Source organism: Hevea brasiliensis, chromosome 11 (assembly GCF_030052815.1).
Source record: "Hevea brasiliensis isolate MT/VB/25A 57/8 chromosome 11, ASM3005281v1, whole genome shotgun sequence".
NCBI classification, from domain to species: Eukaryota; Viridiplantae; Streptophyta; class Magnoliopsida; order Malpighiales; family Euphorbiaceae; genus Hevea; species Hevea brasiliensis.
The window spans coordinates 91,741,137-91,753,001 of record NC_079503.1 but is presented as its reverse complement, the minus strand read 5'-3'; the positions used below and the strand labels follow the sequence as shown (position 1 = coordinate 91,753,001).

The following is an 11,865-nucleotide window of genomic DNA, read 5'->3' as shown; positions in this document are numbered from 1 at the left end:
TAATATTTAAGACTGTAATTTCTCATATTTAACTAATATATAAACTCTAATTATTGAAAAATGAGATTTTTATTCTAATTATCTAAATTAATCTCATTATATAAAAATTAAAAATTTATATAAAGACATTTGATAAAATTATTGTATTAGTTAAAAAAAATTGAAATTAAAATTTGTCAATATTTTATAAATTTAAATCCCATGCGCGTAACCAAAGGTATAGTGACCGGGTATACCGGTAAAACACGGTCTATAAATGGTCGGAAAAATCAATCCTTTGTCAGAATTCTCCTCCTCCACCTCCTCCTGCTTCACTGCCACCAATTGCAAAATAGCCTGTCCTCTCCTCTCCTCTACTCTACACCTCCATCTCTCTGTGCATGGCAGTGAGTTTACTGGCCCGTGAGGTATCTGACCTATGCCTTGGAAAGCCTGCGCTTAGGTCTCTCTCCGTCTCTGCAACCGTCGGTGATGCGCTGTCTTCTCTCAGGAGATTCGGTGACCCGTATTTGAGTGTCTGGAGTTGTGATCACCACTGTAACGCTTCAAGATCTAAGGTTTCTGATGTAAATGAATGCCGTTGTATTGGTAAAGTTTGCATGGTGGATGTCATTTGCTTCTTGTGTGAAGAAGACAATCTGAAAAATCCAGGGAGTGCTCTTCAGGAACCTGTCTCTGTTATCCTTCCCAAGGTTCCTGGCCTTGTGAGGCACTTGGAGCCGAACGCAAGGTTTGTTAATTATTTCTTTGAGACATGAGGTGAAAGAAAACTAATTTTGATTATCATTTGAAGATTATACGTTCTTTGGGCTTCAATTAATTCAATTTCTATAACCCTTGTCCGGAATAGAACTCAATTAAATTGATTTCTTTAACTGATTCATATTTTGAATGGAAAAAAAAAAAACATTTCTATGATTATTTGACAATTTAGAATTCTTTTATTAAAAGTGAATTAGTCAAGGAAAAAAACCTAAAGCAGGCCTTTGATTTAAGTGGATTTTATTTTCTTTGAAGTGTCAGGTGAATTTTAACTTTTGCATTTTCTAACCCTTTGTTTGGATGAAGGGGATTTCTCTCCATTTTCAATTTTCTTGTTGGATAAATTGGAATTTTCTAACAGAGTCTTTTCTTTTTTCTTCATTTCTCATTTAATTTCTCTCCAAAATTCCCCTCTTCAATTTCCCTGCACATATTAAGGATCCAAACAAATGGTAATTCTTAGATTGCATGTAGCTTGCAGCTTTGGGATTTTAATTTTACCGTTAGAATTTTAATTGCTTAAGTAATGATGCTTAAGTGAAATTAAATGGAAAAAAAAAAAAACAGTACTTTGCATCAAAAGAATTGTTATTGTGGTTTTAAGAATTGGTTTTAAATATAATAGAATTTGTGAATATTCATGAATAAAATATAACCAAATCATAATTGTAGTTCAATCCCTAGTTATTCAATTATGCAATATCCCATCTTTACTTAACCTATCCCTGTTACTTGTTCATATCTAATTGCTCTCTATAATCTATTGTTTCAGCTTGTTGGAGGCTATAGATCTCATCCTTGAAGGTGCACAGAACCTTGTGATACCAATTCACAGTCCCTTCTCAAGAAAAAAGCTGATACACAAACCATCGTCAAACTCCACCCTCCATGACAATCGTGTTCAGTACTGCTGGCTTACCCAAGAAGACATAATTCGCTACCTTCTTAACTGCATTGGTCTCTTCTCCCCCACTCCTAACTACGCTGTTGAGTCTCTCAACATCATAGACACCAAATCGATCTTGGCTGTCTGCTATGATGAGCCTGCCTCCTCCTCATTACCCTTAATCTCTCAATCCCTTGTCAAGCAAACATCCGTTGCCATTATTGACGTAGACGGCAAGTTGATTGGTGAGATCTCGCCATACGTACTGAACTCTTGCAACGAGTCAGTGGCTGCTGCAATTGCTACTCTCTCTACTGGGGATTTTATGGCTTACATAGACTGTGGTGACCCACCAGAGGATCTGATACGGTTGGTTAAGGAAAGACTGGAAGAGAGGAATTTAGGTGAGGCTCTGGAGTTGCTGGAAGAAGAATCAGAAATTTCGGCATCCTCATCTGACGAGGAGTTTGGGCTGGGTAGGAGTGGGAGGTTAGGTAGGCGTTCATCAAGAGTGGTGAGCAATACTGATGCAATTGTGTGCTTTCCATGGAGCTCCTTGGTGGCAGTAATGATTCAGGCACTTTCTCATCGTGTGAGTAATGTGTGGGTTGTTGAAGAGGATGGCACTTTGGTAGGAATAGTTACCTTTGCAGGAATGATGAAAGTTTTCCGAGAACGTTTGAAGTCAATGATGTAGGGATTCAAAAAAATATCAGAGAAATAAAGAACTGCCAAAACCATATTGAAAACCAACGTTCCTTGGAAAATTTTTTATTTTCTAGTCTTAACTTCTTTTGAGAGTGAGATTATACTTTCTTCATTGGTAGTTTAATGAGTACTGTTAGCCTGCTAGGTTTGAAGTAATTATGAAAATGATGGAGCTTGTGGCTTTCCATGATTCTGTGTTCCAAGTGTATTTGCTATGTAAAGGTTTAATTAAAACAGGGTGCAATGGAAGGATTACGAATATGAGGAGTTCAGTAACTTTCCTAGTATGCTAGGCTACGCCACGCCAGAAGATTTGGTGGGCTTGGCATCACTGTTGGTTCATCCATGCATTTTGCTTGATAATATGATATTCTACTTTAAATATTCTATGAGGGCATTCATAATTTGTGAAACTAATTGGGTCTGCAAAAAATTAGGTTTTTCTTTGGGGATTTATTCGATAATTGAGCATAGGTTTTTTTCTCAGCCTCATCCCTCAGTGATTTGGTTAAAGCTTTTGCTCGGCACTCGCAGTGATGTGAAGCCTTTGACTTGGAAGTAGAAAGGGTATTTTCGTCAATAGAAATAAAGCTTTGCTTGGTTCGCCCCCAATAAACACAACGGTGCGTCGTTTTAAATAACTGAGCCTCCTTAAAAGAGGGTCCGAGTCCATCAAAAAGTAGTTGAATAAACCCGCATCTGCTTGATAGCTAAGCCTGTGAGCAAAATCAGAGGCCCAAATGATGTTAATGGACAGCCTACATTGAATTTAAGTTTTAACCCATAAATTTTAATAAAAAAAAATTATTCTTTTTTATTTCTAGCATCAATATGCCAGATCCTATTAGGCAAGTAGCCCATTAATGGAATGAGTGTTTGTCTGTTTCACGAGAAATTAAATATTTCAAAAAATATATATTTTTAAAAAATTTTAAAAGGTGAAAATTGATAATTATATGATCATAAAATTAAAACAATCAAAAATTAAAAAATAAAAAATTTTATTTAATTGGATATATAACGTTTAATGTTTTAATTATCTCTCTTATTTATACTGTTTAGTAACATAATATTTATATTAAATAAAAATTAAATAAATTATTTATAAAAAATTACTTTCATGGAATTTTAAATTTTTAAAAATTAAAAAAATATTTTAATTAAAATTAATAAAATAATAATTATTTTTATCAAATATTTTTATTTTAAATTAATATATAAATAATTAATAATTATTAATATAATAAATATTACCAAACAAGGTTTTAGGAATCCAAAAATGATGAATAAATGTTATTAATGAAGAGACAGCAATAATTAAAAACAAATAAATAATGTTAATAATTGGTTATTTGAATAAATAGAGGGGACCATTTTGAAAGAGACAAAAGCATTAATGTTATGATCCAACATTTTGTACAGAAATAGATACAGTGTTATCGTTAAATCATAAATGCAATGATAAGGTGGATAGAATAATAATGGCTGTGACGTTGGCTGCCCATTTAGCCATCACATATGTCTATGAACGCCAGCTAGAAAAATTATTATTTAAATTCGAATATTATAAATTAAAATATAAAATATATTAATAATTAAATTTATTTATTTTATCATAAGTTTGCCCTGAAATGATGCAAAATTTAAAAATCTCAGCCGGCAACCTAACTCACTCCACCGTCCCTTCTTTTTGGGGTTTCAAGTATTCTTTCTTCACCAGCCACATATCTTTTTCCCTTCTCTTTATCTCTTCACCCCGTCACATGTGTGGACAATAATGTATTTTCTCTTAATCATCTAACTTATTATTATTTTTTTAAATTATCATTTAGTATCTGTATTTTAATTTTATTAAATTATTTAATTTTTTTATTAAATTTTTTATCATTTATACAATTAAAATTATTATTTATTTTTTTATTTTAAGAAAATTAAATAGTTGATCCATATACTTTGATAAATATTACTATTTAGTCTATTTATTTTAGTAAAACTAATTAATTGACTCATATATTTTAAAAATATAACATTTTTAAAAATACAATCTTTGATACAAATAGAAATTTTGCTAAACGGAGACTAAATATGAATTTATATTTCTTTTTAATTTCTAATTTATTGAATATTATTTTTATGTTTTCTCTACTGAAAAATAATTTTTCTTAATTATTTAGAAGTTTAAGTAAACTAATTCACTTTTTTGTGTAGATAGCTTGTACTATTTTTATCAATAAATGAAAACAAAGAGAGAATGAGGGGGAAAAAGATGTGGGTGTAAAGAAATAAGAGGGAAAGAATTATAGTAGTTTAGATATAAAAAATAATTATAACTAAATAGTTAATGGAGTCAAATAACATGGATTAAATAATATATTTTTTTCAAAATATAAGGGCTAATTAATTAGTTTCGTTAAAATAGAGGAACTAAATAGTAGTTTAGCCACTATTGACTAACGAAAAAATTAACAAACGGACTAAACAGTTCAATGGAAGTAAAATATATAGAGTAAATAATGTATTTTTCAAAATATAAGGACCAAATAGCTAGTTTCGTTAAAATATAGGGGTTAAATAGTAATTTAACCTTTAAAAAAATATATATACTTGATGAAGGCTAATTTCAAAATTTGATATAGCAAAGCTAAATACCATCTTGACTCGAAATGGGAGTAGGTTTTAAAAAGGATCTTAGTGTAACAACCCGAACCAAGGGCCGTTACTGGTACTAAGATTTAGGTCGACTTAAAACTGTTGGAATCTGTAGCAAGCCTAAGAACTTATTATACATGAGCATATTCTTTAAAACCCACAATCTAAGCAACTCCAAACCATTACACTTTAGTCTTTTCATCCATATATAAACATTTATAATATGAACTTGGTTCAGAATTTGAACATTTACATACGTAAAAAGTCATTAAAGTGTAATTAGTTAAATAGAAGAGTTAGCTTAGATTGCAAGCATCTATCATTACATCACTCATACTTAAAATAAACATGTATCAAGAGTCTTGCATTCCAGCACAATAACTATCTATTTACAGTTTATATGTCCATCTAACATACAACATACATAAAAAGAATTCTACAGCTACTCTTATTGCTCACTCTCCAAGGCTCCTCTATTCCTGCAACCTTGCATTTGAGGGGTTAGGGGAAAGGAGCAAGTTTATGCAAGTTTAGTGAGTAAACTAGCCAAACATGCAAAAATTATTTTTTCCATTTTATACATATGCAATGCATCAACCAAATGAATTTTCGCATTATAAAAATTTCACATAGGATAGACTTATCACTAGTAGTCTCCCAGATCCAATGTGCTCGGTTCTACAGAGGCTCCTTAGGGCTTTCATTTAAATAAGTAACATATCTAATGTGTCCGACTCATATAAAGGCTCTTCAGAACTTTCGCTTAAAAGTAATGCACCAGGGGCTTGTTAGGCCTCACCTGGTCTTACCACCGCTGATCATGCATGATCATATTATAAACATAACTTATACATAATATGGGGGAGGCTCGTGGGTCATCCAAGGTCCATCGAGCATCAACAACAATTATGCAGAAAATGCAACATATTTGTGTTCTAGATTAATGTTGTCTACCAAATTCAAAACTTCTCAAACTATTCATGACTTAGAATTTCCCAACCTAACTCATAAAATAATGTTTGTAACCCCTTAGAAGATGGAAAAGAAGGAAAGAATTAGCTCTTTTACCTTTGAACTTGAGTGTGAGAGAAAAGATGAACGAAACTTCAATTCTACTCTTGATCTTGAAATCTCCCAAAGGAAATCTAAGCTTTAAAACAACAATTCTCAACAAGAACTCTTTTTCACCCTTGCATGGTGTCACGACCCAACCTATGGGCCGGACCGGCACTAGGACCTGGGCCATCTTAAAGCCCCCGAGGCCCGTAGTAAGCCTAACTATTCCTCAAATCTATAACCAGGCCCACAATTTAGACCCAATATGCATATAAGATAATTTAAATTAAACTGTTATAATTTCATTTTGGGCCAACTTAGCCCAGAACTTTTCAGAAAACTAAAATCAGGGGAGCCCAGCTCAACCCTATTACCTCATTTATAACCATTTAAAACTCATAAAAAATTTTTTTCTTTTCATTTATTAATATGAAAACTTGAATTCATACAGTCTCAGATAGGCTTAATGCTACTACTAGCACATGCGGAGTCCTAAATTACAAATTTAGAGAATAATAATACAATTAAGTAATCTTTTCATAACCTGAGAGGAAAGGGACAGGTTATTCTGAAAAAGGTCTCCTCCTGTAGCCTGGAAAAATATGGTGAACAGGAGTGAGCGTTCGACTCAAAGAGTAAAATATCAATTTTAACCATAATCTCTATAACTATCTAAAACTAATGCACCCTGTAGAGTGAAATGCAACATCAACATCATTTTCACATCATAACATCAAAAAGGTAATTTGGAGCACTCACACACCCTGTAGTATCAATCATAACATATGGGAGCTGATCCCTATCTGACTCTCTTAAATCCAACCCGTGCCGTAATTACTCAAGCTCGGACTTCCACTTAATAACCAAATCGAGGGTCCCAACGAATTACTCAAGCCGTGACTACCCCTAGAACGATCGAGTCCCATCGAATTACTCAATACGTGACTGCCCCGTCCTATCCATAGTTCACACCACATCACACGCACGCCAACGCACGCTGCTGCTCCAAATGACCACAACAACATCCATGGCACATCAACAGTTATGAATGCAACATAAATCGTGCCTAGAGTTTAACTACATAAATATATGCATATAAGTGATGCATGGGCATGCTTGAACATATAATAATATCGAAATTACAATTAAAATTAATATTTTACTCACAAGATAATCGACTATTGTGGTCATTGGATGCAGGAAAATAGTTGATCTCGATCACCTAATAATTAAATTATAAATTTATTAGTACTAACTCAAAATAAAACTCTAAAGAGGCAATAGACAACCTAATTCATACCGAAATCCAGTGAGTTTCCTATACAGGACCTACCCAACTGCAAAGAGGCTCAAATAACACTTCTAAATTCTCAATTTCCACAATCACATCTCATTAATATCACATGGCCCCTCCCGCCCTCCAAATCAGACTATACTCAAAATCTTAAAAATTACGTTTTAGTCTATAATTGATATTTTTCAAAACCCACTCAAACAAGCTCTTAAAATTTTAAAATTTTGCCCATGATCTTTAATAATATTATAAGGCTATTGCAAAAGGAATTATAATTTTCTAATCACCCATGATTATTTTATTCAAGAATTTTACTTGATTCCATAAGTTTCCAACATCTAATGTATTCTTAATCCAACCCAATTAAATATTTACATATTTAAACTTCCATCCTCAAGCTTCAACCAATTATATAAAATTTAATTATCTTAATTTCAAATAATCTTATATGCCCATATGCTAAAATCTAACTAAAATCTATCTATATTTTTCAAAAATATTCTACAATCACTCAAAAATTCAACAAACACCATAGAATATCTCCAAATAATTTTACTTTCATCATATATTTTTCTTAGAATTTTTCTCCAATTTTTCTTGTTTAAGAAACACTGTATTTATGCTCCACAGACAGAGAAATAATGAAAATTGTCTTACCCGAAGTTTATCTGTGTCTCAAAAATTCCAAAAATTTATGAGGAAGCCTCTGGAAGTTGAACCATCTCCATAGCTCACCGGAGCCACAGCACCGCGCCTGGTGGCGGCGCCGGTCGCCGGGACATTTGCCGGGTCTGATCATACCACCATGTTCCTCTCCTCTTCCTCAGTCCATATGTGGTCTCGGATCGTCGATCCAACGGTTGGATCGTCGTAGATCTGACGAAAAAGCTTGAAAAACCCGAAACTTCTCTCCTCCATATCTCACTCATCCGACCTCCATTTGCTTCAAAATTGGTATCAAAAGAAAGCTCTCGGAACAAGCTTTCCAACGCCACCAGAATCGCCTCGATCGGACGTCGGATGAAGCCGGAATCGCGCCATCATGCGCGTTTTCTCTCTCCTCTCCCTCTCTTGCAGCCGTTTCTGGTGGTCGCCGGTGGGGAGCTGCTTGGGACGTCGCCGGCCGGTCACCGGAGAAAGGAAGAAGAAGAAGAGAGGGAAGGAAAGGGAGAGAAGAAAATGAGGGGGCTTCCTCCTCCGCTTTTTATTTTGATTTTTTTTTTTTTTTAAAAAGGCTTTGTGATGGGAAACCCCATCTGTCGCCAATCCATTTTTCAAATTTTTTTTTTTAATTTCTGGGTTGTTACATTCTTCCCCCCTTAAGAAAAATTCGTCCTCGAATTTACGAATAAACAAGAGATATGGAAAAGAAGATTATCAAAATAAGTGCAATCATTACTCCTCCAGCTATGCAGATATTGGTAAAACATTTATTCTTCGAACTCTTCGTATATTATATATGACATTCTATTGTTCTCTGATTCTACTATAGTGTCCTATTTGTCATCATCTCTTTCTAGAGGGCTTTTATCTTGTAACTATTCATTGACCATTTTTCTGACATTTCAAGTATTCGCTATACCTCACTGTTCTTGACTTGATGTCTCATAACTTCAATCAACTTTGGTGCTTACCTCACTTTTATTACGCCCCAACATGTCTCTTGGTGACTTCAGTCATCATTCCTTTGTTTTAATAATCTCTGTTTCCCCAATGACATAACTTATGTTCCTTATTCCATGGTATCCTATGAGTAGCTTTCCTGTAGCTCCTAATCTAGGCATCTTGTTTGAGATCTTCACTCTACTTATGACCTCAGTGGTCAATACCTATAAATCTTCTCCTCCCATGATACTTCAAATTTTTAATCTCTTTTGTGTCATTACTAAGGTACTTAGACCAACCTCTATCGATCTTATGTAACTAGTCAGGTAGAGTCTCCTCCAAGGGCCAAGTGTATCATTTATCAATATTGGAAAGTAAACTGGGTCTCTCCTTCTAGGTAACAAAAGTGTTTATATTCTCTGACAACTCATCCCATGCGACTTATCAATTCTCACTCCTTCTCTGGAATATAAATATCTAGACTTCTTCCTATAGCTTCTTAGTATATGGCCTACTTCTGACACATTGGCACTCAGGTCGAGGCTCTACTACCTCTTTAATCTATCATCTCATAATAACTTGTTTTAAACAGCTCTTGGTGTGTTCCTAGCATACCTATTCCTCCTTATCCTCATCATTATAACTAGCTCTATCGAGCTTTCTTCCTATCGTTTGAATCTTATCCACTTCCTTTTCCTATTTTTGCTATTGTTGATATCTTTTCGACCTGCTCCACTTATTCCTTAATCTTAATCCTATTTCACCCTTACACCTTTTTCCTTCAAGGATGTCCATCCCATCATCAACTTTAACTTTCATTTTATTTCTTAGTCTTATCTTGATTACTAGTTCTATTACTTCGAGAATTATAACCTTACGATTTACTCCTACCAGCACATTCTTCACCTTATGTAACACTTGTGATTAACCATAGAAATTTTTTTTTGTATTCCCTTTTTCCAACTTAACTATCAGAACATTATCATTCCCCACCAGCCTCAGTAGGAAATTGCTCATCCTGGATGGATAGGAGCCCTTGAAACTATAAGTTCCATCTGAACTAACACAGCTGTGGAAAATGTATACCATGCCTTAATTCTAAACAAAATACTTCATGTGTTCATTCTCCTTAATATAATCACATATACTGCATATAGCTTTCTAAACTTCAACCTCAAATTATCCACCAGCAACAATTTCATCTATTGAAACTCATCCATAAATAGTACTTCCTCTAGCTCATAGTTTAAAACGGTGGCAAGCCTTGGTAGCTAACTCCTTTTGACTCCTGTCATTATTCTGATCGTCATTTCATATTTAACACTAGGTACGTACTTACTGTCATTCTCATATCACGAAATTGTATATGAATTGGTGCCTACTAAACTCTCAAATAACTAGGTCTCCTTGACTCAGTCTCTGTTCCTTATATAACCTTTTAGAATCAAAAGCACAAGCTAAACTTGAAAAGAAAGAAAAATATCCTCTTATATTCAACTACGCCCAATTGTCCATATAATAACGTTTAACCTATGTTTCTTAGTCTTTCTCTTCAAATTTCATCATCTCCTAGCACAATTGTGCTCTACCTATAAGGTATCATCTGCATGAACCCTTTACCGTACCATTGTCCTTCCTAACATAATATTTTATAATTTATTAACTTTACTTATACTCGACCTATGATTCATATCTATTATAGTTTATATTGTGCCCTTAACTTTTGTTGATTCCTGAAAGATTTCTCTCACTAATAAATTCTTCCAACACTAATTCCACCCTTATCTATGGTCATTAATTTGATCCTTGAACTTTCTAGTGATTTATAACCACCCAGACTTGTCATTTTTCGTTCTACCCCTACTATTGTCCTGTCGTTATTGCTTCACTACAAAGTGATTCTGTTGATCACACTAAAGACGTTTGCCTGACATTCATAACGAACCTCTAACTACCTTCTCACTATCTCAAAAGTCTAACCTAAAGCCTCTGTGTCATTATCTATCATTCTTTTCCTCTCATCATACCTATTTGATCCCTTAGATTGACTTTTATTCAACTTACTGCTTACTAACTTCTCTTTCTCTGCCTAATTAGATAGTCCGTAATATCATCGCACACCTTCTACTTTTTACTCATTATTATTGTATTCCATACCTCCATCACTATTCTTGCTAATATGGTCCCATTTTGGGTTCTCCATCCTTGTCATTCACCTTGCCAAAAATAACACTTAGCCTACCCTATATCTTAACTTTGTTCCTTTTATTATGCGCCCTTCGAATTGTCCTTTCATTTATTTCCTTTGTCTTACCCAAAATAGAACTTGACTATTCTATCCCTGGTTCCATTCTTCTTCCTAACATGACAGCTGTACCTGCTAACTATATCTTCCAGAGTCTCTACCACGTTATCACATATCTGTGCTACTCAGATTTGGTCCTTTGATCACTCTAGCTAGTACTCCCACTGGCATTTAAATTATATTGCATCTGCAATCAATTGTCCAAACTTTCATTCTGCACTTTCTTTATCCATTGGCCTTCTATGATTTATCTTCGCTAATTTATTACTCTTAATACTATTATAATTAGATTATATTATTGTTTTGAAAAATATGAAGTTAGAAAGGAACTCAGGAAATTGCAGTCATACTTTTATCGTATGATTTCTATTCTTATCCTTTAGCTTACATAATACCCTTACTACCTCGAGAACTGATTCTGCAGTAATTTTATTTATTTGTTATTATTATTATTATTATTATTATTATTATTATTATTATTATTATTATTATTATTATTATTATTTTCCATGTTTACTCAATTTGCCAAAACTTAAGATTCCGGGCACCCAAACCCGTCATCCAATTCAAAGGATTTACATCCATCGTGATCTGATTATA

At 33.7% G+C, this 11,865-nt stretch overlaps 1 protein-coding gene across 1 annotated transcript; it reads left to right on the top strand.

Moving 5' to 3' along the window:
* Window positions 1–232: 232 nt before the first annotated feature.
* On the top strand, window positions 233–2,632 carry LOC110666883 (CBS domain-containing protein CBSX5). Its single transcript, XM_021827537.2, has 2 exons — window positions 233–730; window positions 1,535–2,632. Exons 1-2 carry the CDS (start codon window positions 381–383, stop codon window positions 2,343–2,345), a joined length of 1,161 nt encoding a protein of 386 aa, XP_021683229.2. The 5' UTR covers window positions 233–380; the 3' UTR covers window positions 2,346–2,632.
* Window positions 2,633–11,865: the final 9,233 nt, after the last annotated feature.